This window comes from Hordeum vulgare, chromosome 7H, assembly GCF_904849725.1.
Source record: "Hordeum vulgare subsp. vulgare chromosome 7H, MorexV3_pseudomolecules_assembly, whole genome shotgun sequence".
Lineage (NCBI taxonomy): Eukaryota > Viridiplantae > Streptophyta > Magnoliopsida > Poales > Poaceae > Hordeum > Hordeum vulgare.
The window spans coordinates 608,047,231-608,074,853 of NC_058524.1; the positions used below are offsets into that span (position 1 = coordinate 608,047,231).

Genomic DNA, 27,623 nt, shown 5'->3' on the forward strand with positions numbered 1-27,623 from the left:
ACCCAATATTTAGGATGCTCTTACTTTTACAATCCAGAATCTTCATTCTGCATAATGGAGTACAAGTTATATATAGACAGTGAATTGAAATAACTAAACAAGTTATATGTAGACAACGAATTGAAAAACTTACAGACAATAGCAACTCATAAGCGATTTGTCGAGGGCGTCGCCATTGTACATCTGGAAGAGTTCATCAAAGTCGATATGGATTTGTTCAGGGCGGCCGTAGTACTCCTGTGGGACACTCAGCACGATCATCGTTCTCCCATTCTTTGATTCACTTAAGTACCATTGATGCAAGTAACGCATATTTGTTGGGAGATCATCTTTGCTGACCAAAGGCTCACCCATTACAAACTGTGGCTTAGGGGCTACCACAGCCTTGGGTATCCTGTCGTCTTGGGAAGACAGCAATTCTTCAACCGAGACACCACATGCAGCCGCCAACTCCTTTGCTCTTTCTAAAGCTAGCCCCTGCACCGGAGGGGGAACATCCTCGGTTAACACCTTGAGGGGTGGGGTCGACTGTTTGGCATGTTGTCCAAGCTGAGGAACGTCTGATTTTTTCTTGCTTGTAGTTGAACTTGATTTTCTCCCACTTGCACTTGCACGTGATCTGCTCTTTTTCACTTCCTTCTGCAATGTGCGTGTATAGTCATCAGGCTTATGGTGTAAGTCATAATGTGATGGAAGGGTCGTGAAGTATTTTGCAAATGCTATTTGCTTCTCGGTGTATTCCGGGCGGGGCTCGGGTTCCTTCTTTTTCATCTGCGCATCATGATGTTCCTTTGCTATCCTGGCATTTTCCTCGGGGTTACGATCATAAGGTCTGATAGGAAGATTAGCATGACGTACCTTTGGGAGGGGCGACCGTTTGCGTTTTGGGGTGCTCGGTGGCTTAGGAATCGTCGGCGGAGCGTTCTTGGTGGCACGCTCCCGCTTAGTATCCGGAGCGGGCGGCGGTGGAGACGGACGACCCAAGTCCGGCGGCGGTGATCGAGATGGACTCGTCTTGTGCTGGCCGACCTCATGTGGAGGGCTTGCACGTGATCTGCTCTTTTTCACTTCCTTCTGCAATGTGCGTGTATAGTCATCGGGCTTATGGTGTAAGTCATACTGTGATGGAAGGGTCGTGAAGTATTTTGCAAATGCTATTTGCTTCTCGGTGTATTCCGAGCGGGGCTCGGGTTCCTTCTTTTTCATCTGCGCATCATGATGTTCCTTTGCTATCCTCGCGTTTTCCTCGGGGTTACGATCATAAGGTCTGATAGGAAGATTAGCATGACATACCTTTGGGAGGGGCGACCGTTTGCGCTTTGGGGTGCTCTGTGGCTTAGGAATCGTCAGCGGAGCGTTCTTGGTGGCACGCTCCCGCTTAGTATCCGGAGCGGGCGGCGGCGGAGACGGACGACCCAAGTCCAGCGGCGGTGATCGAGATGGACTCGTCTTGTGCTGGCCGACCTCATGTGGAGGGCTTGCACGTGATCTGCTCTTTTTCACTTCCTTCTGCAATGTGCGTGTATAGTCATCAGGATTATGGTGTAAGTCATACTGTGATGGAAGGGTCGTGAAGTATTTTGCAAATGCTATTTGCTTCTCGGTGTATTCCGGGCGGGGCTCGGGTTCCTTCTTTTTCATCTGCGCATCATGATGTTCCTTTGCTATCCTGGCGTTTTCCTCGGGGGTACGATCATAAGGTCTGGTAGGAAGATTAGCATGACGTACCTTTGGGAGGGGCGACCGTTTGCGCTTTGGGGTGCTCTGTGGCTTAGGAATCGTCGGCGGAGCGTTCTTGGTGGCACGCTCCCGCTTTGTATCCGTGGCAGGCTCAGGCTTTGTATCCAGAGCGGGCGGCGGTGGAGACGGACAACCCAAGTCCGGCGGCGGTGATCGAGATGGACTTGTGTTGTGTTGGTTGACGTCATGTGGAGGGCTTGGAGGTAATGAAGGTGTAGGTGACCTGTGACGACTCGGAGGCGGTGTTGTCCGTGGGGCCGAGCCTGGAAGCTTGATGTAGTTCTTGTCCCATAGGATGACTCCACCCAGTACTTCTCCGAGTGTCCTCTCATCTTCGGGTCCAGCTATGTCGAGCTCCATATCATTAAACCCCGTCATGATTTCATCCACCCCGACTTTAGCAAAGCCAGCTGGAATCTCACGGCCATGCCAGCGTGCATCAGGGCCAGAAGGTAAAGCTTGTCCGACGGCCACCTTCATGGATATGTTCTTGAATTTCTGATGGAGTTCACATGATGTTGACTCCTTGATTCCATCCACGGGGTAGCGGGACCGCCCTCTATCATTCTTCGTTCATCGTCGGGCGGGGCCTCAGATTCAGCCACGCTGCTTTTCCGCTTAGATGGGGCGCCGGTAATATCAAGTGCAGGATCTTCCTCGCGCGGTACTCCTCTAAGCTCATCAATCTGCTTCTGTTGCTCGTTAATCCTGGCAAGCAACTGGTTGAACTTGTCATTCTCCTCATCCTGCTGCCGCTTCTTTGCTCTCTCTCGGCATCTGTAAGTGTCTTGGTCTCTGGCAAACCCAAGCCACAACGGGTAAGAAGGACCGAAGCCTCGCGTTCGTCCTCCATGTTCGTCATTGCCGAGGACCAGTGTGAGCAAATCTTTATCTCTATCTGCAGTGAACTTTCTTTGTCCCTCCTTAATTTCTTTCACTATCCTTTTCCAATTCTCCCTGGGTATCCTAAGATCGTCATTGCAGATGAGGTCCCCTGTTGTTTCGTCGTACGACCCACCATGCGCAAGGAACCAATTTCTTGCTCTCAATTCCCACTCATCACGGAGTGGTTTGGGTACGATGCCTTTATCTATCAGATCTTGCTCTTTCTTATCCCACTTTGGGATGGCAGTCTCATAGCCCCCTGGCCCCAGCTTGTGGTGATATTTCTTCTTGTCGGCATTTATCTTGTTCTTTTCTGATAATGCCTGGGCATCTTCTGACTCATTGTACTCTTGAAATTCCTTCCAGTGACTCGCCTGCTTGGCTAGATACCCCTCGAATACTCGCACTTTCTTTGTCTTCAGATAGTTTTTCCATAGCTTCTTCTTCCAGCTACGGAACAGTTTGGCCATCTTCTTTAGAGTCCACTGCTTGACTTTGGCCCTCAGTTTGTCTGCGGTGTCTTCATTATCACATTCTGGCAGGTTGAAATGTGACATGAGATCATTCCAAAGATTATCTTTGTACCTTTCGGCGACATAGTCACTATCGGCTGCCCCTTTGCGCTTGTTCCACTCCCGAACGCTGATCGGGACGTGCTCCCTAACGAGAACTCCGCATTGCTTCTTGAATGTGTCAGCAGCATTCTTAGGAAGCTTGGGTTCGCCCGTATGCATTATCACCTCAAAGGTGTAATGCGTTCGTGCATCCAACTTTCTAGTCGAGCCTCGTTTCGTAGATTTTCTCGATGTGGAGCCCTAAGAGGGAGAAACATTCGTCAAATGAATGTATATGTATACAATATAGAGCTATCTCCAATATTTTTCACATATTACAAGTGATTGTCGAACTTCATATGTATACCTCGCCGGACTTTATTATTTCTTCACCGGCTTCTCCATCACTGGAGCTATCACCTTCTCCGTCATTGGACCTATCTCCTGCCCCATCGGCTTCATCTTCGTGTCGCTCGACCTCCATTCCATATCCGGAGTTGTTTAGATATGACGTCGGAGATTCAGCTGGTTCAACGTCGGGGCCGTCTTTGATTATATCTTCGAGAAGTTCTTCCTCTTTGAGGTTCCTGATATGTGGATCCATAGTTCTGCAAAAAACGGACATTTGATTAACTAATAAACTAACAAACTATATAAGAGGGGTTGGAAACTTCGAAGTGTCGTTTTATATAGGAGGACCTTTAGTCCCGGGTCTTGGCTAGAACCTAAACTCTAAAATACCAGCCGGGGGGAGCCCAGTCCCGGACACTTAAGCATATACAATAGCAAAATTAAACTAGTTCTATTAATTTTCTTGCTAAAAATAAACTATTAACACTTAAGCATATACAATAGCAAAATTAAACTATTAACACTTAAGCATATACAATAGCAAAATTAAGCAATAATCTAAGAAACACTATTAACACTTAAGCATATACACTATACAATAGCAAAATTAAATGACAAAAAAAATATTTCTTCTTCTTGTAACCCTACACTAATTTTTCCTCTTCTTCTATTTCTCCTCTTCTTCTACTTCTACTTCTCCTCTTCTTCTACTACTTCTCCTCTCCTCTTCTTATATTTTTCCTCTTCTTCTCCTCTCCTCCTCTTCTTATTCTCCTTTTTCTTCTTTTCTTCTCCTCCTCTTCTTATTTTCCTTTTTCCTAATTCTACATATTACTAACCCTAATAATCTAGCACAAACCTAATAACAATAGGAATTAAATGACAAAAAAACCGTTTTCTTCTTTTCTTCTCTTTTTTCTTCCTTTCTTCTCCTTTTTCTTCCTTTCTTCTCATTTTTCTTCTTTTCTTCTCTCCTTCCCTTTTTCTTCCTTTCTTCTCCTTTTTCTTCCTTTCTTCTCCTTTTTCTTCCTTTCTTCTCCTTTTTCTTCTTTTCTTCTCCTTTTTATTCTTTGCTTGTGCTGGCCGGAGTGTTGGGGATGAGGGGGCGTGGGGCTTACCGGCCGGAGGTGTCAACGGCGTGCGGCGAGGAGGACGGCGGCGCGCGGCGAGGAGGACGGCGGCGGCGAGCAGGACGACGGCGACGGCGAGGAGGACGGCAGGCGGCGGCGAGCAGGACGGCGGGCAGCCTGACGGCGTCGTCGAGTTCGTCGCTAGCTGTGCCGCGCCGGGCAGGAGGACGAGAGGAAGAAGAAGAGAAATGGACGATTTGGGTTCGAAATTTTCTAACTCCCGCTTATACAGGTGGATCTTTAGTCCCGGTTCGGGGCTCGATCCGGGACTACAGACCCCTTTAGTCCCGGGTGGAGCCACGACCCGGGACTAAAGGCCCCTGCTTCCCGCAGCAGGGGCCTTTAGTCCCGGGGCGTGGCTCGAGCCGGGACTAAAGACACCCCTTTAGTCCCGGGTGGAGCCACGACCCGGGACTAAAGGCCTTTTTTCGGCAGACAAGAAGGCGGGAAGCAGGGGCCTTTAGTCCCGGGGTGTGGCTCGAACCGGGACTAAAGACCCCCTTTAGTCCCGGGTGGAGCCACGACCCGGGACTAAAGGCCCTTTTTCGGCAGACCAGAAGGCGGGAAGCAGGGGCCTTTAGTCCCGGGGCGTGGAACGAACCGGGACTAAAGTGTTGCCTATATAAACTCTCGCCCCTGCCCATCATATCCCCTGTTTTTTGGTTGTTGAAGTGTGACCATGCCATGCTCTTGCCACTCTAGTTCATGCACATGACGTGTTCGATGAAATGCCCGAGACACTCTACTTAAGCTTTCTCCTCTCCAAGCTCGACCTCCAAGCTCCATTTTCCTTAATATTTGTCTAGGTTTGGCCGTGCACCAACTGCACAAGTGTTTTAAAAGGTTAGCTACTTCATCCTTTCATTTGTCACTGCAAGTGTAGCTCATTTCAAATGCTTAAATTAACTTCTTAGAGTCTGCACATGCGTAGGGTGTCGCCACGTGCCCGTCCTCACCATTGTCGATCGCCCCGTGCCGATCTCGTCGCGAGCACCACCGTGGTGAGCCTCTTGTTCTTATCTTCTTTTTAAAAGAAAAAAAATCTTACTTGTATGATTTAGATACATACTTGTATAAATTACTCACTTTCATTATTTTTTGTTATTATATAGTGCGATGGTTTTGGTATCCGCCTCCGTCGGCCCTCGTCCTGTCTATGATTCGGATGTGGTATATATTATCTTTTATAACTATTTGTTTTATTTAGTGTTTATGACAATTATGACGACCAACGTGACATATATTTTTTTAACCTAGGAGGTATGTGAACCGGAAATTCCAACCCACATAAAAATTCTTGTCAAGAAGTTAAATTTGGTTGAAAAAGAAAACAAATACTTGAAGAAAAACTTGAAAATAATTGAGGATAAGAATATGGAACTGGAGTTGCATGTCGCCGATGTCATCGATGATCGCAAGATGAAGATCGATGCGATGCGGTTGAAGATGGATGCAATGCGCTTGAAGACGGATGAAATGCGCTTGAAGATTAGGAATATTAGAAAATATGTCATTGATAAAGAGGCTTGGTATCATTATGCTGTTGGGTCAATTGTTACCTTAGTTGCGATTTTGATCGCGTTTGTTGTTGCATTTAAATGTTTTACATAGTTGTATGTTGTTTTATGACAGAACTTTATGTATTTATTTTTTGCAATAATAACATTTGATCACTAGTGTTCTTTAGCTTTAATGTGATGGTGAACTTGTATCAGGGTTTCGAACGAGAACTCATCTCTTACATGGATACTATGAAAATGAAAAGTGTTTGAAATTTAGTACATTCCATACATGCATTACATAAAAGGTTTAATACATTATTACATTATTGCACCAATATTCCTATCTATTATTTCTGTTTTCTTCTAGGTCGTAGCCATGGAGAATCTTCATCATTCAGTAGGATGCTTGGGTCAGTTTTCACTTTGAAGGGAGAAATTTTATGAAACTTATTATAATCTTCTGACATGTCTGTCTTGTCATCTACTCCCATGATGTTTCTTTTCCCTAAAAGAACTATGTGGCGTTTTGGCTCATCGGACGATATCTTCTTTTGCTGATTTTTTTTCTCGTTTTTGTAGACATGTCCTTCACATAGAAAAACCTGAGCGACATCATTGGCTAGGACAAATGGTTCATCCATGTACGCAAGATTGTTGAGATCCACTGTTGTCATGTCGTACTTTTGGTCTACAACTACCCCGCCTCCTGTCAGCTTCACCCATTTGCACCGAAACAAAGGGATCTTAAAAGTAGGTCCATAGTCAAGTTCCCATATCTCCTCTATGTACCCGTAATATGTTTCCAAACAGTGCCCATTCTCGTCTGTTGCATCAAAGCGGACACCACTATTTTGGTTGGTTCTCTTTTTATCTTGGGCAACCGTGTAAAATGTATTCTCATTTATCTCATACCCTTGGAAAGTACATATAGTCGAAGATGGTGGCCTGGCCAAACAGTACAGCTCATCTCCAACGGTGTCGTCATTCATGAGATGTGTCTGCAACCAACTGTCGAAGGTCTTCTCGTGTTCCCCTTTAATCCAAGAGTCAGCCTTCCCCGGGTTTTCGGAGCGTAGAATATTCTTGTGTCTCACGATATACGGAGCCACCACGGTGGAATTGTGTAGAACTGTGTAGTGTGCTTGAGAGAAAGAATGCCCGTCCATACATACTTTTGCTTTCCTTCCTAGTGTGCCTTTTCCTGTAAGCCTACCCTCATACCGAGATTTAGGAACACCAATCGGCTTAAGGTCAGGAAGAAAGTCCACACAAAACTCAATGACCTCCTCTGTTCCATAGCCCTTGGAGATGCTTCCTTCTGGACTAGCACGGTTACGAACATATTTCTTTAAGACTCCCATGAACCTCTCGAAGGGGAACATATTGTGTAGAAACACAGGACCGAGAATTCTAATCTCTTCGACTAGGTGAACTAGGAGGTTTGTCATTATATTGAAGAAGGATGGCGGGAACAACAACTCAAAGCTGACCAGACATTGGACCACATCAATCTGTAACCCTGATAGACTTTCTCGATCGATTACCTTCTGAGAAATTGCATTGAGGAATGCACATACCTTCACAATTGCCAGGCGAACATTTTCCGGTAGAATTCCCCTCAATGCAACCGGAAGCAATTGCGTCATAAGCACGTGGCAGTCATGAGACTTTAGGTTTTGGAATTTTTTGTCTTTCATATTTACGATTCCCTTTATATTCGAGGAGAAGCCAGTCGGGACCTTGATACTGAAAAGGACTTCAAAGAAGATTTCCTTCTCTTCCTTAGTAAGAGCGTAGCTGGCACGCCCTTGAAACTGCCCTGGATGCATGCCATCTCTTCCTTTATGACGTTCCTGGTCCTCCCGTGCTTCCGGTGTATCTTTTGACTTCCCATACAAGCCCAGGAAGCCTAGAATATTCACGCAGAGATTCTTCGTCAGGTGCATCACGTCGATTGCCGAGCGGACCTCATGGACTTCCCAGTAGGGTAGCTCCCAAAATATAGATTTGTTCTTCCACATGGGTACGCGCTTATCAGGGCCGTTAGGAACAGGTTGGCTGCCAGGACCCTTTCCAAAGATTACTTTTAAATCTTTGACCATATCAAATACTTCAGCACCAGTACGGATGACAGGCTTCCCCCGGGGTTCTGCCTTGCCAGTGAAATGCTTGCCTTTTTTCTTTAAGGGATGCTTAGGCGGAAGAAAACGATGATTGTACGGATGCACATTCTTCCTACATTTGTCCAGATATATACTTTCTGTCTGATCCAAACAGTGTGTGCATGCATTGTATCCCTTGTTTGACTGTCCTGAAATGTTACTAAGAGCAGGCCAATCATTGATGGTTACGAAAAGCAACACTCGAAGGTCAAATTCCTCTTGTTTGTGCTCGTCCCACACACGTACACCTGGTTCGGCCCACAGCTGTAAAAGTTCATCAACTAATGGCCTTAGGTACACATCAATATCGTTGCCGGGTTGCTTTGGACCTTGGATAAGCACTGGCATCATAATGAACTTCCGCTTCATGCACAACCAAGGAGGAAGGTTGTAGATACATAGAGTAACGGGCCAGGTGTTGTGACTGCAACTCTGCTCCCGAAAAGGATTCATGCCATCTGTACTCAGACCTAACCATAAGTTCCTTGCGTCAGCTGCAAATCTCGGGAACTCTCTCTCGATTTTTCTCCACTGCCGACCATCAGCGGTGTGCCTCAACTTATCGTCTTTCATACGATCTTCCATGTGCCATCGCAACAACTTCGCATGATCTTTATTTCTGAACAGACGTTTCAACCGTGGTATTATAGGAGCATACCACATCACCTTGGCAGGAACCCTCTTCCTGGGTGGCTCGCCCTCAATATCACCAGGGTCATCTTTTCTGATCTTATACCGCAATGCAGTGCATACCGGGCATTTATCCATATTCTCGTACTTCTCACCGCGGTAGAGGATGCAGTCATTAGGGCATGCATGTATCTTCTGCACGTCTAATCCTAGAGGGCAGACAAGCTTCTTTGCTTCGTACGTGCTGGCGGGCAATTCGTTCTTTCTTGGAAGCATCTTCTTCATCAGTACCAGCAACTTTTCGAACGACGAGTCAGTCACACCGGTCTCTGCCTTCTACTTCAGCAATTCCAGTGTGCTACCCAGCTTCTTCTGGTCATCTTCACAAGTTGGGTACAACAATTTGTTGTGGTCCTGTAACATCTGCTCGAACTGCAACCTCTCCTTTTCTGTGTCGCAACCTCGCCGTGCATCAGAAATGACCCGGCCAAGATCATCAGCGGGCTCATCTGGTTCCCGTTCTTCATCCTGATCTTCTTCTTCATTGTCTTCCATTGCGGTATCAGCATACTCAGGGAACATAGATCGATAGTTGTCATCATCGTTCTCTTCTTCTTCATCGTCGTCTTCCATCATAACCCCTCTTTCTCCGTGCTTGGTCCAAACATTATAGCCCGACATAAAACCGGACCGAAGCAGGTGGCTCTGAATGACTCTTGAGGAAGTGTAATCCTTCTCATTCCGACATTCAACACATGGACAAAACATATAGCCACCACCATGCTTGTTCGCATCGGCTGCATCTCGAAAAGAATGCACGCCTTCTCTGTAAGCCGATGTGCGTCGATCACCGTACATCCATGGATGGCTCATCTGTGTTATACGACAGTATATCAAATACAATCACGATCCTAAAAATTAGTACCGCACGGTCTAAACGAGGAAATATAGTTGCTAACCTTTTAGAATAAGTAGAAATAAAGAGGAAGAGGTTTAAGCGTGGCTCAGGCATCTCATATCGTAGTTGTGTTCGGTGAACTGAAGCGGCATCGCTCTAACACACATTTCAACAAACACCTCTAGTGCATCGAAAAAAGTGGAGAGCAAGCACCCACCCACAATCCTCCATCCAAGGAAAATGCAAGGAAGAGGGGAGAGGGGGGATGTGCTATATATAGGCAGAGGACTTTAGTCCCGGTTTGAGACACAAACCGGGACTAAAGGTGGCGCACATGCGGGCTGCCCACCGCGTAGCCCTTTAGTCCCGGTTTGGGACACGAACCGGGACTAAAGGCTCCTTACGGGCCGGGACTAAAGCCTCGAGGGAGGCATTGAGAATTGGGGCGACGTGGCCGGGCCTTTAGTCCCGGCCCAGAGGCAGGCCGGGACTAAAGAGTCCCGGCCAAAGGCCCGTTTTCCACTAGTGTGTACAAAAAAAACAAATTCATGGTCTGAAATGATGAATAGTAACATGTGTTAAAAAGTTCCAGATTTGTCTTTTTTGCACAGCCCTCACTACAACGTATTTGGTTCTGAAAATTTACACATTTATGTATTATACATTCATCTATCTATATTTTTTTTCAGAATTTTTTGAAATATTAAAATACAAATTTTCATGAAATTTGAAGTTTGAATTTAAAGGCCTCCATGAAGCTCGGGAGCCAAAACCAATTTCCAAAAAAAAGTTTCTTTCTTATTACACGGTAATCAAGATCAACAAAATTTTACACATGAACTACTTAATTTTTACATGCACTTAGCTTGTTGGAGGTTGATAACTAAAGAGAAGAGAGATGGTGGCTTGCATCTTTTCAATGTATTTTTTTACTCCACTTCATAATTTGTTTTAAACAAATTATATGTATAATTTTCATCGAATGGAGAGAGTATTATATTACTTCATGGAAGTAGTACCTTTTTGCCTCAACATCTGCACCAGGTAGCTTAACTACTACACTATTGTAACACACTGTCACCGAAACTAAGAAAAGCCACATTTCGTCTTTGGACCAACAAAAAAAAATACATTTTCTTCAACTGATAGTGCTAAAGAATATATTCATTTGTTTGCCTACATTCTATCATCATCATGGCAATCCAATATATAACTAGTTTTAGTAGCTCACCTTGGGTTGTTGGCATTCCAGTAGATTGAACCATTAAAAAATTTGGACGTACAAATGACACATGGGTGATGGGTGAAATGATAAGCAAAAGGTGTAAAATTCTCATCATGTGCCACTACTAGAATTTGACCGTACACCGAGTGTTTGGCTGAAAACCGAGAGTCAAAGCACGAGCACTTGGCCAACAGATATATGTCGACTGTTGCTCTCGGCAAACCATATAACAGACGACATAGATGGATTTGCCGAAACATTGCCAAAAAGCACCTCGATCATAATAAATTAGCTTTGTAGGTTTGCAATGAATAGATTAGAAGTGATCTTTGATGTTTGATTCTTATATTATTTTTTCATTGTGTGTTGAAAGGTAGCACCAGTCGATCTCGCGGTTATGACTTCCTCCGATGATGTAGCTTCTGTTAGGGTCGATTTTGTGGTCAAGGAGAAGTGTGTCAGAGAGGACCAAACCCGTAACCAATCCTGCTAAATTATTTTGCGGATTTGGCCAAGAAGAATCCGCCAACTAAGAAGAGTGAGGGCCCACCACATGAAGAGAGGGACGACTCGGTGTGATTGAGTCCACCGACCATCATTCCTGACAACACTTTCTCCACGACTGTGGAGGATATATCCCCATCTGCTCCGACTCCACAATCACTAGTAGAAAACAGGGCTTTGGTCCAGGCGAGATAAGAGCTTAAATCCCGGTACTGTTACGAACCGGGACCAACAAGTGCATCAGTCCCGGTTCATGAGGCCAGGGCGCCGGCCGGGCCAGGGTCCCGGTTCATCTAACCCCTTTGGTCCCAGTTCAACACACAAACGGGGACCAATGGTCCTCGCTCCTGGCGCAACACCTTTAGTCTCGATTGGTGGCTGGAACCGGAACTAAAGGTCAGTCTTCTGTCCTGGTTGTTACCACCAACCGGGACCAAAGAAATGCCTATATATACCCTCGCCCCTGCCCACCCTCTCCTCTATTTTTTGGCCGTGTGGGAGGTGTGCATGCCCTGCTCTATTCACCGTTCTATATTTTCCCCACATTTTTCCTATATTTTCCCCCACATGGATAGAGAAAAGATCATATGCTTACCATGTGACAAATACAAAAATTAAATACATATGCCAAGAACTATAGTGTTATTATATAACCATGATGTTTAGTTTTGCCATGGCAAGGACATTGACAAAATGTAAACATTCTAAAAAAAATCCCATCATTGTACAAACATAAAAATTCCATATTTTTCCATCTGAGTAGTATACATTTACCAAAAAAACTACTTTTTATTTGACAGCAGAAAAATGCATAAAATGCCAAGCTCATAAATTGACATCTGGAAAACAATCATAAAAAAAGAAGAAGGCTTGGTGTGAATTGTTTTCATGTTACATGAAGAAAGAATTTGCCATGTTATGTCAAGCCTAACATTGATGCATATCGTAGGCATCCCCCCCCCCCCCCCCCCCCCGCGTGCGCTTTTACAAAGGTTTGGGTCATTAAAATGTACAAAACTAGATCAATGGTGTTCGGGTAGTCTACAAGGATTCGTTTGAAAACAAGCCGTTCTTGACGTCTATCGAATCGCCCGAAATTTTTAAACGGGTTTCAAAAATAACAATAAACTTCAAAAAAATGAGATATTGATTGAAAAAAAAAGAACAAAAAATAGAAAAGAAAAAAGGTTAGGCCTTAGCCCAACTAGACCGGCCTGAGCATTCAAGGATTTATAAAAAGTCTATAAATTTTGAAAAACAAATGTTCACATATCTGTAAAACAATATTTGGCTGTACAAGAAAGTTCCTAAAAATAAAAAATAGTTCGTGATATGGAAAAAATATAAAAAGTTCTAAAGAGTTCACGGATTTAAAAACAAAGTTCATGACTTTAAGAAAATATTGAATTTTATAAAATATTCATAAAAATGTAAAACATTGAGCACATATTTATTTAATTCGTCAAACCAGCCAAAAAATTCTCCTTGACATTTAAAAAAGATACACGCGTTCAAAAATATGTTTAAACACTTTCAATTGATGCTCATCAAATATAAAATTTTATATGCAACTTAAAAAATGCATGCACCTTTATTTAGATACTAACTAAATATTATGCTGAACTTTATCCAGGAATCTTTCGAAAGAATCCATCTGGCGAAACGCTGTTTGTCGATTCCACTCACGGGTGCACCTTGCCTTTTTCAGGCAATTTGTTACGCCTACTCAGATGTATAGTTTTTCTGTGAAATTTAACAATAAATGTTCAAAAAACTTGAAATGCTTACTCAATTTAAAAAAATCATGAAATTTTTAAAAAATGTAAATAGATGGAGAGAAACATAAAATTTGAAAATAAAGCTCGCAGAACCTTGCCAAAACTAGGCGGAAGATTCCTAGACCGGTCTATAATGCTCCACTGAAGCTTCCCAAATTCCCACTGGCACAGATCCTGATGGACCAGACCACTCGGGCCAACCCAATAGGGGAATTAGACGAAGCATTTGCTTAAATTTCTTTAAAATGTTCACAGCGTATAAAAACATATGCAGTAAAAAAATTCACATAATTTTAGAAATAGTTCATATCATTTAACCAAAATACTTGTATCTTTCTAAATGTTCACATGTATAAATATTTCATAACATTTTATGAAAATGTTCATGAAAATATGAAGCAATGTTCGAATCAGTTGTAGAAAACTACATACCTTTCAAAAAAAATGTTCGTGACATATTAGAAAGATTCACACATTTAAACATTTGTTTACGACTGTTTTGGGAAATATGTTCTTGAAATGTAGCATGCGACCGCGACACTCTTGTTGGGCCCCTGTTGGGGCGGTCCAAACATTCGCGGATTTGAAAAAAATATTATCTGTTTCGAATAACAAATGTTCAAGAATTTGAAAAAAAGGTCACTGGCTTGATAAGTAAGTTCTTAAAAGTTGAAAATAGTTTGTGGGTTCGACAAAAAACTTACACAGATATGAAACAAATTTCAATAATTTAAGAAAATGTTGAAAAATTAAAAAAATCCATTCATTTAAAAAATCAAGAATTTTAGAAAGAAAATAAAATGGAAAATGAAGATAAAATAAAAACATAAGTAAAAAGGACAAACCAAACCCAAAAAATAAAAAACAATGGTTGCTTAGTGTTATATTTTAAAAAGAAAAAAGAAGGTAACTAGACTGAACAAGAAAGTAGTACAGTTGGTTACTAAGGATACGAGTGCTGGTTTGAATCTTATCGAGCATGAATTTTTGAAGGTTATCCAAGTGAGAAAAAAAAAGTGCAAAAAGGGCCAGCCCAAGGCGGTACGTACACAGGCGGCATGTCGCCTTCAGCACGGCCGACGTACTTTTCATAAATAAAGATCATCATACCCTTTATTATCAAGGGGTATGGAGAAATAATCATCGTTGATGTGTTTAGGGGGTGTACCAAGTGCTATTGATATTGATGAAAAATTATTTTGAAATATATGATATTTAAATAGATATTGTAATTAATAAAAAAATCTTTATAACTACCAAACGTTAGGATTTTAGCAATAGGCAAGAACAATTCTTATTTCACTCTAAATATATACATGTATGCATTAGAATTACTAATTTTCTTTTCGGTACACTTCTCCCTTTAATTACATGCATATATGCACTAGAGGACGAAAAGTTTATGTCATCTTAGATTCTTTCTTTTTCAAACTTTAGAATGTTTTGTAGCTTAAATCGTCGCTCTGATTGAAAAATCTTCTAAACAAAATAATCGTCTCGATGAGATCTTCAAAACTAGATCTCAGGTTAATATGCTCTGATTACTTTTCTTGGACTAAAAGTTATCATATATGGGCTACGTAAGTTATCACGTCTGTCATACATAAGTTATCATGTCATTCACACAAAAAGTTTTCGGGGTATGTTTTTAATAAATTTTTATCCCAAGGCCAAAAAGTGATTATGATGTTTGCAGTGAGTTATCAGCTTTGTTATGTATATTACCATGTTGCACAAAAGTTGTCGGGGTATGTTTTTCAACAATTTTCATTCCCTCAATCAAAAAGTTACCGCGATATTTGTATATGAGTTGTCAACTCTCATGTGTGTTTATTATCATGTTGTTTACACATGAGTTATTAGGAGGAATTTTTTAGCAACATTTTTTCCTAGTCAAAAAGTTGCCACGTCAAGATTAAGTAAGTTATCAACTCTTTTATATGTATATTACCATGTTATTTACACACAGGTTATCAAGTTATATTTTTCGACAAACTTTTATCCCAGGGTCGAAAGTTATCGTGGGGTTTGTAGCGAGTTATCAACTTACATAGAAGTTGTCGAGTATGCTTTTCAACAATTTTCACCCCGAGGTGAAAAGTTATTGTGGTACTTGTACGTGAGTTTTTTTAGGAGACTATTTCTACATGAGTTATCATCTCTAATGTGTGTATATAACCATGCTTTTTACACCAAAGTTACTGGCGGTATCTTTCTTTGAACGGCTTTTATCTCAGGGTTGAAAAGTATCATGGTGTTTGTACGTGAGTTATCAGCTCTGATATGCGTATATTACCATGCTATTTATAAAAAAGTTTTTAAGGTATGTTTTTCAACCATCATTGGCACTTGATGAGTGCTTGCAAGACGAAGAGGAGGAAGGGACGCGAGCGGACGAGGCAGACTGCGTCTCCGTCGCAGCGGTTAAGGACGGCCTGGAAGACATCACGGCGGCAGATCGGGATAGGTCATGAGGATGGAGAGTAACGATGCCGGACGAAGAGGGGTCGGGCGCGAAAAATGTTGGAGGGCGGCGGGAGGAGGACGAAGGGTTTGGAGAATTTGGGGGCAATTTACGGTGGGGTCGGACTGTCGGGTCCGACGTGGCGGGCGTGCCCGGACGTGTCCGGTTGCACCCAGGCTCTCCCATATCCTCCTCGTATTTGGGCTGGATATGAGGGGTGCCGGTCAGCCCAGGTATTTGAGGCCCGTTTAAGAAGCTCATCTGGATCAATTTTTTGTGACCGACCAGTGACCGGATGTTTGAGACGGGTATAAGGGATCCGGTTGTAAAAGCTTTAATACCGTTCTATTTACATGGAAGTTATCGTTGGAATATATTTTAACAACTACCAGCTGACTTGAGTTTGAAAATACAAAAGGCTTGTAGTTAGGATCCATAATTTGTTGGATGGCGAAGCACGTTGACCATTTAGATTGCAGGTTGTAAATAGTTGAAGGTCATTACATCAGTCAACTATGAAGGAATGAAAAGTTGGTTAGCTTGGCCGAAGCATTAGCCTTTTCTCTTCGCGGGAGGTTTTTCCCTGATGCGGAAACGGTTCAGCGACGCGGGGGGAGGGGGGGGGGGGGGGGACGAGGTCGTCGTTCCGATCTATTTCCAAACGTTTCGAAGATACATATTTTGATTAACAAATGTTTTATTGTAAAAGAGTTTTGTAATGTGAGGAACAAATTTCAAGCATAGCCTGAACATTTCAGTTAGTCAACGAATGTGGACTCTTCTAATCAATGAAACGCGTCTACTATATCATCGTCAGTATGGACTCTTATTATAATACATGATACTCTTTAGATGTTTATATTGTGTCACAGCGTAAGTCAACCATTTATGTATCAATGAAACAGAGTCTACAGAGAACAAGAGGTGGTATGCCGGCTTCGAAAGATCTTGACACAAGTACACAGCCTAATATAGCTAAATGAAATTAACTTCTTATATATTCTACCTTTAATCTGAATATCTAGCCAAGTACAACGATCTCACCTTGTTGAGGTTGATATACAATATCACCAAGACTCGTATAGTTCATTTAAAAATGTGTATAACAAATTAAGTCAATAACTCGTTTTTAATTTTACACTTATACTCCATCTACCATGTGTTGAGTTGTTACCGCATTTACTTCTTCCTACGTCTACTGCGTGCATGCGCGTGCGCGGGCGCATATATATTGCTCTCGTTCAATATGGTCTACACAATCAGGTAATGAAGCTAGACAACATGCAAAGTGCTACGGATCACACAAAGAATGACAAAAGACGAGACTCTACTAGTCTTCACTCTTGTGGTTTCCTCTTCCTCGGCATCCTCCTTTCTATCTTGCTGAAGTCGTGTTCTGAGGAAATACGGAACACACGTTGTACTACGTGCACATTAGATTTGGAAGGCATTAGGAAAAGAACAACTTGTAAGTGCTTCACGCATGATGATGCACCTAGTGTGCTATATCTTTTAGTTAATGGAGCATGTCTACTGTATCTTGGTGGTGCACCTAGTCTGCTATATCTTTTAGTTAATGGAGCATATCTTTTAGTTAATTAGTAGCTAGAATGACCAACAGGAAATTCACCAACAACACCGGCACAGATAATACCCTCGGGATAGGGAGACTAGAGGGGTCCTTATTCGCCGGGTCGACGACTTTATTTAGTGATGCCACCATCGTCGCCGGAAAGGCCAAAGCGGCCGACATAAAAGACTGGCCTAAATATCTCAAATCAAAAAGGTTTGGAGATTTACGATTGGGGAAGAGAAGCAATTTGCTCCATTAATGATTTGTAAATATTTCTTTTTGATATCAATGAAAATCTATTTGAAATATATGGTATTATAATAGCTATTATACTTAACAATAGTTTGATGATAAAAAAAGGTTCTACAACGTAAGGAACAAATTTCAAGGACAACCAATGAATGTGGATTCTCTCTTTCAATCAAGGTAGCTAAAACTACAACTAATTAAGTGCACTCTCTTTTAGTTAATGGAGCATGTCTACTATATCTTCATCATTGTCTAAACATCTTAAGACAATCAGTCCGGTGGACTCTTGTTCTAACACATGATGCACTTTAGATGTTGATATTGTGTCACAACATCATTCAACCATTTATATTCTCAATGAAATGGATTCTACAGAGAAAAGGAGGTGGTGTATATCGGCTTCGAAAGATCTTGACACGACCTAATGTAGCTCAGGGTCGGGCCAACAAAATCTGGGGTCATGTGCGAAACTAAAATATGGGGCCCTATCTCACTGAAAAAATGAGTTAACGAGTAACTATAGGAACTACACTAATGTTTCCCATGATAACGCAAATATGTATTATTGAAACACAAGATAAAAAAGATAAATTAAATTAACTTAAATTATAAAGTAGTATATATTAGTTGGAGATCATGCATCAATGTTTGGATATTAGACAAATCATGTAACTTGTCTAATTTTGAGTCATGTTCGATTGAACTGCTATACTATGATCTTTAACCGAGGAGGTAAATACCGGTCTCTAACGAAGTAACTATCCCTGCCAAAAGTTAACTAGGAAATTCGAAACTAGGAATAGGAACCGAAAATAATTGAAAAGGAGGCCGGATCGATCCGATGAGGCGACGACTTTGAAGTTTGGGAGAGGAAGGTACAAAGGCAACAACAACAGTAGTCTAAATCCGACCGATCTGATGAGACGAACGCGACAAGACGATCTGTTTCCTATAGCGACGGTACCTTTTTTAGACCGACGGTAGCGTTTTCATATTATCAATCGAGTGGTTTCTTCTTCTTTTTTAGAAATATCGATCAAGCACCTGTGCTTGATGGCCTCGACTTAGGCCCAACTCCAGCTTCCGATCAACTCAGTCCCAATTGTAGCAAGTATCATTTTTTTTTTAGAAATACTACTAGTTATATATATATATATTTTGGGGCCCCCAAAATTGTGGATCTTGTGGCGCATTTCACACGACTTTTGGCCCGGCCCTGATGTAGCTAAATGAAATTAGTTCCTTGTATATTCTACCTTTAATGAATATCTATCTCACCTTGTTGAACTGGACGTACAATCTTACCAAGACTCCTATATTTCATTTTCCTTAAGTGTATAGCAACTTAATTCAATAACTCATCTTTAGTGAGAATGGCGTTTTGGAGCTTGGCCTTCATGGAGGCCGAAAAAAAAATTAAATTTTTTTTTGAAAACTTTAATTTCAAAAAATTATACAACGAAACAAGGGTGTGATCCGTGTGTGTGTAGAATTTCAGGTCAAAATACTTTGAAACACGACCTGTACCAAAAAGACAAATTAATGGTCTGGAATGACGAATGGTAACATTTGTTAAAAAGTCTCAGATTTTTCTTTTTTGCATAGCTCTCATTTCAACCTATTTTGTTCTGAAAATTTACACATGCTTGTGTATTACACCTTCATCTATCTATGTATTTTTTCAGAATTTTTTAAAATATTAAAATACGAAGTTTGAAGTTTGAATTTGAAGATCTCCATGGAGCTCGGCCTCCAAAAGCAATTTCCGATCTTTAGTTGTACATTTACACTCCATCAACCATGTCGCTAAGTTGTTGTGTCACAATTACTTCTTCCTATCGACCATCTAGTGTGCGTGCATATTTATATTTCTGCTGCCCGATGTGGTCTTCGCAAGCAGGTAAAGAAGCCGGCCACCATGAAAAGTGCTACAGATGACTAATAATCCCATGTGATCTTGTTGAAATCGTATTCCAAGGAAATATGGAACACATGGGCACATTAGATTTGGAAGGCATTAGGAAAAGAAAAGGTTGTGATTACTTGACATATGGTGATGCACGTAGTCTGCAACATCGGTCTTTGATTAAAGTTTGATCCTAAATACGATGGGGCTAATAATCCCAGACCGAAGGAGTAATTCACTTGCTTGATTCGCATGCGATGATTTTTGCTCTTGCCGACTCCCCGTGCACTTGAAAAAAGGAGGCACCGTCAACAAGTAGAGGTGCCTTTGGTAGTACTTTAGGGATAAATTATTTAACATTGTAACAAACTATTTCACCATAAAACATGCAATTTTTCTCCAGTGTATGTAAGAGCATGGTTAATAGTATACCAACTGCTGGCTATAAGCTATTTTGTAGTCCATCTTATAGCTAGCTTGTATAATAGTTAACTGTAAAAAAAAGTACTACTTTTATCATATATGGCACACCACATATATGGCACACCACGAGAAAAATAGCTATTTGCCACTTTCAATATGGGGCTTCGCAAAATTGCCACTCTTAACATTGGCTTCATAAAAATGCCACCCAGCTGGTGTGCACTTTGATTAACATGTCATTTTTACTTTTCCAACTGTTTTGTTCTTCTTTTCCATTTTCTAGCACCTGAAAGGACCAAAGTACCCTCGGATCTTTCAGTGCTGATATGGTTGTGGACTGGTCGGATGGATTTCTCGCATGGCTAGCTCATCATACTGTCGTCAGGTTGCTCACCGATATACTTCATTGATGCTTCCCCGAGCCAGCGCAGCTCCCCGCCTTAGCTAAATGACGTGTGTGTGAGCAACCACCGCACATCGCCGTCCGTGCTCAACCTCGCCGATATACTTCATTGATGCTTCCCCGAGCCAGCGCAGCTCCCCGCCTTAGCTAAATGACGTGTGTGTGAGCAACCACTGCACATCGTCGTCCGTGCTAGAGCACGCCTGCGTGCACAACCGCTGGGCGCCGTCCTAGCTTGACCATGCCCGTGTGAGAAACCGCAGGTGGGTGCCTGGGCTTGCCCATGCCTGTGCGCACCGGCGCTGCTCGCCCTTGCCGTGCTGCTTCTCGATCTTAGATTGCAATCTGGCTGTTACATCAACAATAGGATGCTAGTTTCACTGTCAGGTTCAACTGAGCGACAATACGAGATATGAATAATCACCTATGCCACGGATTACAAGGCACTGAATAATCACGGAAGACGAGCAACTGTAGCTTATTCAAAGACAAGAAATGGGCAAGCCACGGAAGACAAGAAATCAACAATAGTGGCAATCTTGCAAAGCCCCATACTGAAATTGGCAAATAGCCGATTTTCTCCATTCTCACAAAGCATCTAGGAGCACGTGCTAGAGGTAGCTCTTTACGAAGAGCCCGCTTCCCTTCTCTCTCCTCTTCTCTCTCATCCAACTCAGCAAAAATATAGTATTTTAATCCTTACAGCCCGCTGACTGTACCTTATTGTACTTGCTCTAAAGAGTGAAGATGTAAAGAGATCTTGGGCACAGAGCTCACATTGGGTTGACTGGCATTTTAGTAGACCAAGACATACTACTTCCTCCGTCACGGTTTAGAAGGCACGCTTGGAAAATCTCTGAGACCAAGGTAGTCATCGATTGGTTGTGAGATGTAGCAGGTGTAAATGCTAATGCGCTTAATCTATTGAGAAAATACTAATACTAATGTGTGAGCAGCAAATTGGGAGGACGCATGCATGAGTAGTACTAGTACTAATTAATAGAAGTAATTGCTTTCGCGCCTTAAACCTTGTCTATTTTAAAAACGCACACAAGTTTAACTGTGTCTTCTAAACCGTAACGGGGAGTAGAAACTTGAGCCATTGAAAACTTAGGGTCCATGTGACACATGGTTGATGGGTGAAAAAAGGAGAAAGTTAAAAAACTTTGAGGTACAACCCACCTGTGCAGGCCAATGGCCCAAGGCACACTTTCATAAGCCATCTTTGATGCAGCGAGACAAAGTTACCATTGATGCAGATCAAAGCAAGCTTCTCTGTTTCTACATTCTGGAGGATTCAGTAAAGTTGATTATGGTCTCTGGGGTTCCTAATTGCAAGAATCCATGGTGATTCAACAATGCAATGCATTTTCAGACAGAAGAAATAGGCCGACTCCAAGAACAGTAAAGAACACAGGCAGCATCTGAACATATCATGGATTCATGGTAATAGGAGCCTCCATATGTTGATATATTTGAGGTCAACACAGCAAGCATGTACCAACTATCGACGGTTCAGACATCATCAGAGCTATAGGACAGACAGATGATAGCGTCGCTTAACACAGGACAATGAGCCAGTCGTTAACGCTGAACACCGGCCTAATTACCTAAGCCTCACCAGGCATCTCACTCACTTCCAGGCTGGGTACGAGTTGTCCCGCCTGTTGTTCCTGAAAGCGCAGCACCCAACAGAGTAGACGATGATGAGGAAGATGAGGAATACGATGTTGACGGTGGCGATCTTCTTCCAGTCGTTCTTCAGGTTTGCGAGCACGCCGGCCTTGCATGACTGGCAGTCGTAGCAGAGGGCCCTCTGATCATTCGACCACGTGTTGCAGTCAGGGTCATTGGTAGCGTTGAAGCCAGAAGGTTTGACCCACATGGTCTCGCTCTGGTAAGTGAAGTTGCACCCAGTTGGGGGCTTGCAGCATCCAGACTGGACACAAGATAGGTGTGTGTTAGTTGCAGAAAACACAACTTAGTAATTCAGCAACAGCTTTAACATTGACGAAAACACAATTCAAAGCTGATTGTCGAAGCAGAAATGCACAAGACAAATACAGAATATATGATGGTCTGCATGTGAGTACCATTGAAAACGGTACAGAAGCATCATTCATGGTCAGAACAGAGATTAAATATCAGTATGTTTGTTTGCTAAAGAAAAGAGTTCCTCTAAATGGCAGAAGCTCCATAAGAGGGGTGACGTGACATTCATATCATGAAAGTGCAGGTACAGTGCTTATGAAGCAACAAAAAGTAATACCAGTGGATTACACATAAAGGAAGAATAATGTATCTATGTAAGCTACATTATGTATCTGCATTTAGCAAAAGGTAAAGTGGTACTCCAAGGAAACCACTTCCAGGAAAAACAACCCACAGATGCAGTAAGTATTCAATATAATGATGTCAAAGGTTTCAGTTTCATGAGTGGACACTATATTTCACATGAACAAAGTACTCCCACACGCAACAAGGGAGAATTACGATAGTTGGAAATAAAATCTGATTGCCGAAAAAAAGGGAAAATTATAGTGTGACAAGTTTCAAACGTACACTGAGTCCACAGTTTAGTAAAGTTCATGCAAAATCTATCACATGGTCATTTCCTTTGCCGGAGGTATACAATAAAATAATCTCATGAACATCCTTAAAATGTGGTGGAATTAGTGGAATCAAATTGTACCAAAACATGCCATGACCAGACTAAAAAATCAAGTTGAATTGCTAGCACTAGGAGTGACCACTGCTCAAATCTTCCATTAATTGCCTTACCAGACCCATACCACAATAGTACTATAATACATTGGCATGCTGCCAGAAAAGGCAGGCCAGCTGTATCCATTAGCACACTAGACAAATAGACAGCCAAGCAGTATAGCAAGAGGGGAACGACAGCAGTACAGCACAGTGGAGGATAATGGTACAGAAATTAAGTGACTAATCGACAATTTAGCATAGCATAGAAATTGCAGAAGCTAAAGTGGCATTCCATAGAGACAACCTCCGGGAAAAGCAAATCACAGATGCAGGAAGTCATCGGTACAATAACATCAAAGGTTTCAGTTTCATGTGTAGATGCTATAATTCACATGAACAGGGCATTCACGCAATCACAACAAGGGAGAATTACGGTAGTCGGAAAAAGGAAACTGATGGTCGAAAAAAGGAGAATTACAATGTGAGAAGTTTCAAAGGTACACTAAGTCCACAGTTGAGTAAAGTTTATGCAAAATTTATCATATGGGCATTCCTTTGTCAGAAGTGTGCAATTAAACAATCTCACGAACATCCTCAAAAAGTGATGAGAACTAGTGGCATCGATTTTCACCCAAACATGCCATGAACCAAACTCAATGATTCAACTTTAATTGCTAGCACTAGTAGTCACCGCTGCTCAAATCTTCACCAGAACCCTACCACAATATAAATACATTGCCATGCAGGCAAGCTGTATCCATTAGTAGTTTACCCCATACTAATGGACAAATGGACAGCCAAGCAGTATAGCAAAGAGGGGAAACAAACAGCGGTACAGCACACTGGAAGATAAACGGTACAGAAATTAAGTAGCTAATCGACAATGTAGTAGCGTAGCATAGAAATTAAGTAGCTAATAGACAAATTGTTTAGTGGAGATGCAATTTCGCATCCCCCGGAGACCAATCGATTCGTCCCCAAATTCCAAGTAGCAGCAGTAGCGCACGAACAGCAAAACTGCGAGGATTGATTGAACGCAAGGGCGAAGAAGAAATCGACCTGGATCGGGGAGAGGTTGTTGGTGACGAACTGCTGGAGCGACTCCCCCCTGGCGCCGAACCTCTGGCAGACGCTGCCGTCGCGGAGGCAGCTGCGGATCCTGGCCCAGTTCTCCGAGTCCTCGACCCGGCGCTGGAGCCAGGTGGAGTACTCCCCGAGGCGGTACTCCTTGTAGCCGCGGCCGGAGACGACGGAGCCGGCGCCGCGGTTGGTGACGACGAAGGCGAAGGCGGTGAAGACGAGGAGGAGCGCGATGAGGATGAAGAGCGCGACGAGGTAGAGCCAGAGGAGGCAGGAGGCGCCGCAGAGGGAGCCCGCCAGCCCCGCGAGGGACAGCGCCAGGAGCAGCGCCCCCAGCGCGATGACCGGCCGCTCCAGGAACCGCTCGCAGTCCGTGGTGGCCGCCCGGTGGCTCAGCCAGATTCCGCCGCCCAGCACCGCCAGGGCCAGGACCAGCACCCCCGCGTTCAGCAGGCCCAGCAGCCCGTTGCTGCACCGCGCCATCTCCGCCGCCGCTCGGTGTTCCCTCGTGGGGATTGTGACGGGGGTGGGGTGGGGTGGGGTGGGGGTTTCGAGAAGGTGGGGAGGCGTGCGGTGCGGTGCGGCGGCGTGCGGGGGACTTTTGTAGGAGCATTTCGCTTTCGAATTTGGGATTCGAAAAGGGAGTCCGGGAAAACAAAAAGGAGATTTCGAAAGGGGGCCGGCCTTTTTCTACTGCCTTTTCTTACTTTTTTAGATTAGACCGGCCATGATTTAGATATCTTTTTTTCTGAAATACTACTCCCTCCGTAGGGTAATGTATAAGAGTGTTTAGATCACTATTTTAGTTATCTATAAATGTCTTTATATTAGTTTATAGAGGGAGTAGTAATTATCTGTATGGTGTTGTGTATTTTGGACAGATTCTGAGAAATTTGAGCTGTGTATTTTTCTTTTGGATACGAAGTTTGAGGTGTTTTTAGCTGGTATGAAACGCGGCGTAGATATGTTGATCGATGAATTTGACGAGTAATCTCTTCGTGCTCATGTCTCACGAGTATGTATTGTCATCGTTTTGCATCGTATGACCCCACACCGTAATCCACTCGTGCTCATGTCTCACGAGTATGTATCGTCATCGTTTTGCATCGTATGACCCCACACCGTAATCCACTCGTGCTCATGTCTCACGAGTATGTATCGTCATCGTTTTGCATCGTATGACCCCACACCGTAATCCACTCGTGCTCATGTCTCACGAGTATGTATCGTCATCGTTTTGCATCGTATGACCCCACACCGTAATCCACTCGTGCTCATGTCTCACGAGTATGTATCGTCATCGTTTTGCATCGTATGACCCCACACCGTAATCCACTCGTGCTCATGTCTCACGAGTATGTATCGTCATCGTTTTGCATCGTATGACCCCACACCGTAATCCACTCGTGCTCATGTCTCACGAGTATGTATCGTCATCGTTTTGCATCGTATGACCCCACACCGTAATCCACTCGTGCTCATGTCTCACGAGTATGTATCGTCATCGTTTTGCATCGTATGACCCCACACCGTAATCCACTCGTGCTCATGTCTCACGAGTATGTATCGTCATCGTTTTGCATCGTATGACCCCACACCGTAATCCACTCGTGCTCATGTCTCACGAGTATGTATCGTCATCGTTTTGCATCGTATGACCCCACACCGTAATCCACTCGTGCTCATGTCTCACGAGTATGTATCGTCATCGTTTTGCATCGTATGACCCCACACCGTAATCCACTCGTGCTCATGTCTCACGAGTATGTATCGTCATCGTTTTGCATCGTATGACCCCACACCGTAATCCACTCGTGCTCATGTCTCACGAGTATGTATCGTCATCGTTTTGCATCGTATGACCCCACACCGTAATCCACTCGTGCTCATGTCTCACGAGTATGTATCGTCATCGTTTTGCATCGTATGACCCCACACCGTAATCCACTCGTGCTCATGTCTCACGAGTATGTATCGTCATCGTTTTGCATCGTATGACCCCACACCGTAATCCACTCGTGCTCATGTCTCACGAGTATGTATCGTCATCGTTTTGCATCGTATGACCCCACACCGTAATCCACTCGTGCTCATGTCTCACGAGTATGTATCGTCATCGTTTTGCATCGTATGACCCCACACCGTAATCCACTCGTGCTCATGTCTCACGAGTATGTATCGTCATCGTTTTGCATCGTATGACCCCACACCGTAATCCACTCGTGCTCATGTCTCACGAGTATGTATCGTCATCGTTTTGCATCGTATGACCCCACACCGTAATCCACTCGTGCTCATGTCTCACGAGTATGTATCGTCATCGTTTTGCATCGTATGACCCCACACCGTAATCCACTCGTGCTCATGTCTCACGAGTATGTATCGTCATCGTTTTGCATCGTATGACCCCACACCGTAATCCACTCGTGCTCATGTCTCACGAGTATGTATCGTCATCGTTTTGCATCGTATGACCCCACACCGTAATCCACTCGTGCTCATGTCTCACGAGTATGTATCGTCATCGTTTTGCATCGTATGACCCCACACCGTAATCCACTCGTGCTCATGTCTCACGAGTATGTATCGTCATCGTTTTGCATCGTATGACCCCACACCGTAATCCACTCGTGCTCATGTCTCACGAGTATGTATCGTCATCGTTTTGCATCGTATGACCCCACACCGTAATCCACTCGTGCTCATGTCTCACGAGTATGTATCGTCATCGTTTTGCATCGTATGACCCCACACCGTAATCCACTCGTGCTCATGTCTCACGAGTATGTATCGTCATCGTTTTGCATCGTATGACCCCACACCGTAATCCACTCGTGCTCATGTCTCACGAGTATGTATCGTCATCGTTTTGCATCGTATGACCCCACACCGTAATCCACTCGTGCTCATGTCTCACGAGTATGTATCGTCATCGTTTTGCATCGTATGACCCCACACCGTAATCCACTCGTGCTCATGTCTCACGAGTATGTATCGTCATCGTTTTGCATCGTATGACCCCACACCGTAATCCACTCGTGCTCATGTCTCACGAGTATGTATCGTCATCGTTTTGCATCGTATGACCCCACACCGTAATCCACTCGTGCTCATGTCTCACGAGTATGTATCGTCATCGTTTTGCATCGTATGACCCCACACCGTAATCCACTCGTGCTCATGTCTCACGAGTATGTATCGTCATCGTTTTGCATCGTATGACCCCACACCGTAATCCACTCGTGCTCATGTCTCACGAGTATGTATCGTCATCGTTTTGCATCGTATGACCCCACACCGTAATCCACTCGTGCTCATGTCTCACGAGTATGTATCGTCATCGTTTTGCATCGTATGACCCCACACCGTAATCCACTCGTGCTCATGTCTCACGAGTATGTATCGTCATCGTTTTGCATCGTATGACCCCACACCGTAATCCACTCGTGCTCATGTCTCA

General features: G+C 43.3%; 1 protein-coding gene across 1 annotated transcript; it reads right to left on the bottom strand.

Annotated features, from left to right (window-relative positions):
* Positions 1 to 21,817: 21,817 nt before the first annotated feature.
* Positions 21,818 to 24,728, bottom strand: LOC123410715 (tetraspanin-8-like). Its single transcript, XM_045103652.1, has 2 exons — positions 24,143 to 24,728; positions 21,818 to 22,316 (listed from the first exon to the last, which is right to left on the bottom strand). The coding sequence occupies exons 1-2, from the start codon at positions 24,644 to 24,646 to the stop codon at positions 22,011 to 22,013; spliced, it is 810 nt and encodes a 269-aa protein (XP_044959587.1). The 5' UTR covers positions 24,647 to 24,728; the 3' UTR covers positions 21,818 to 22,010.
* Between the last annotated feature and the right edge of the window lie 2,895 nt (positions 24,729 to 27,623).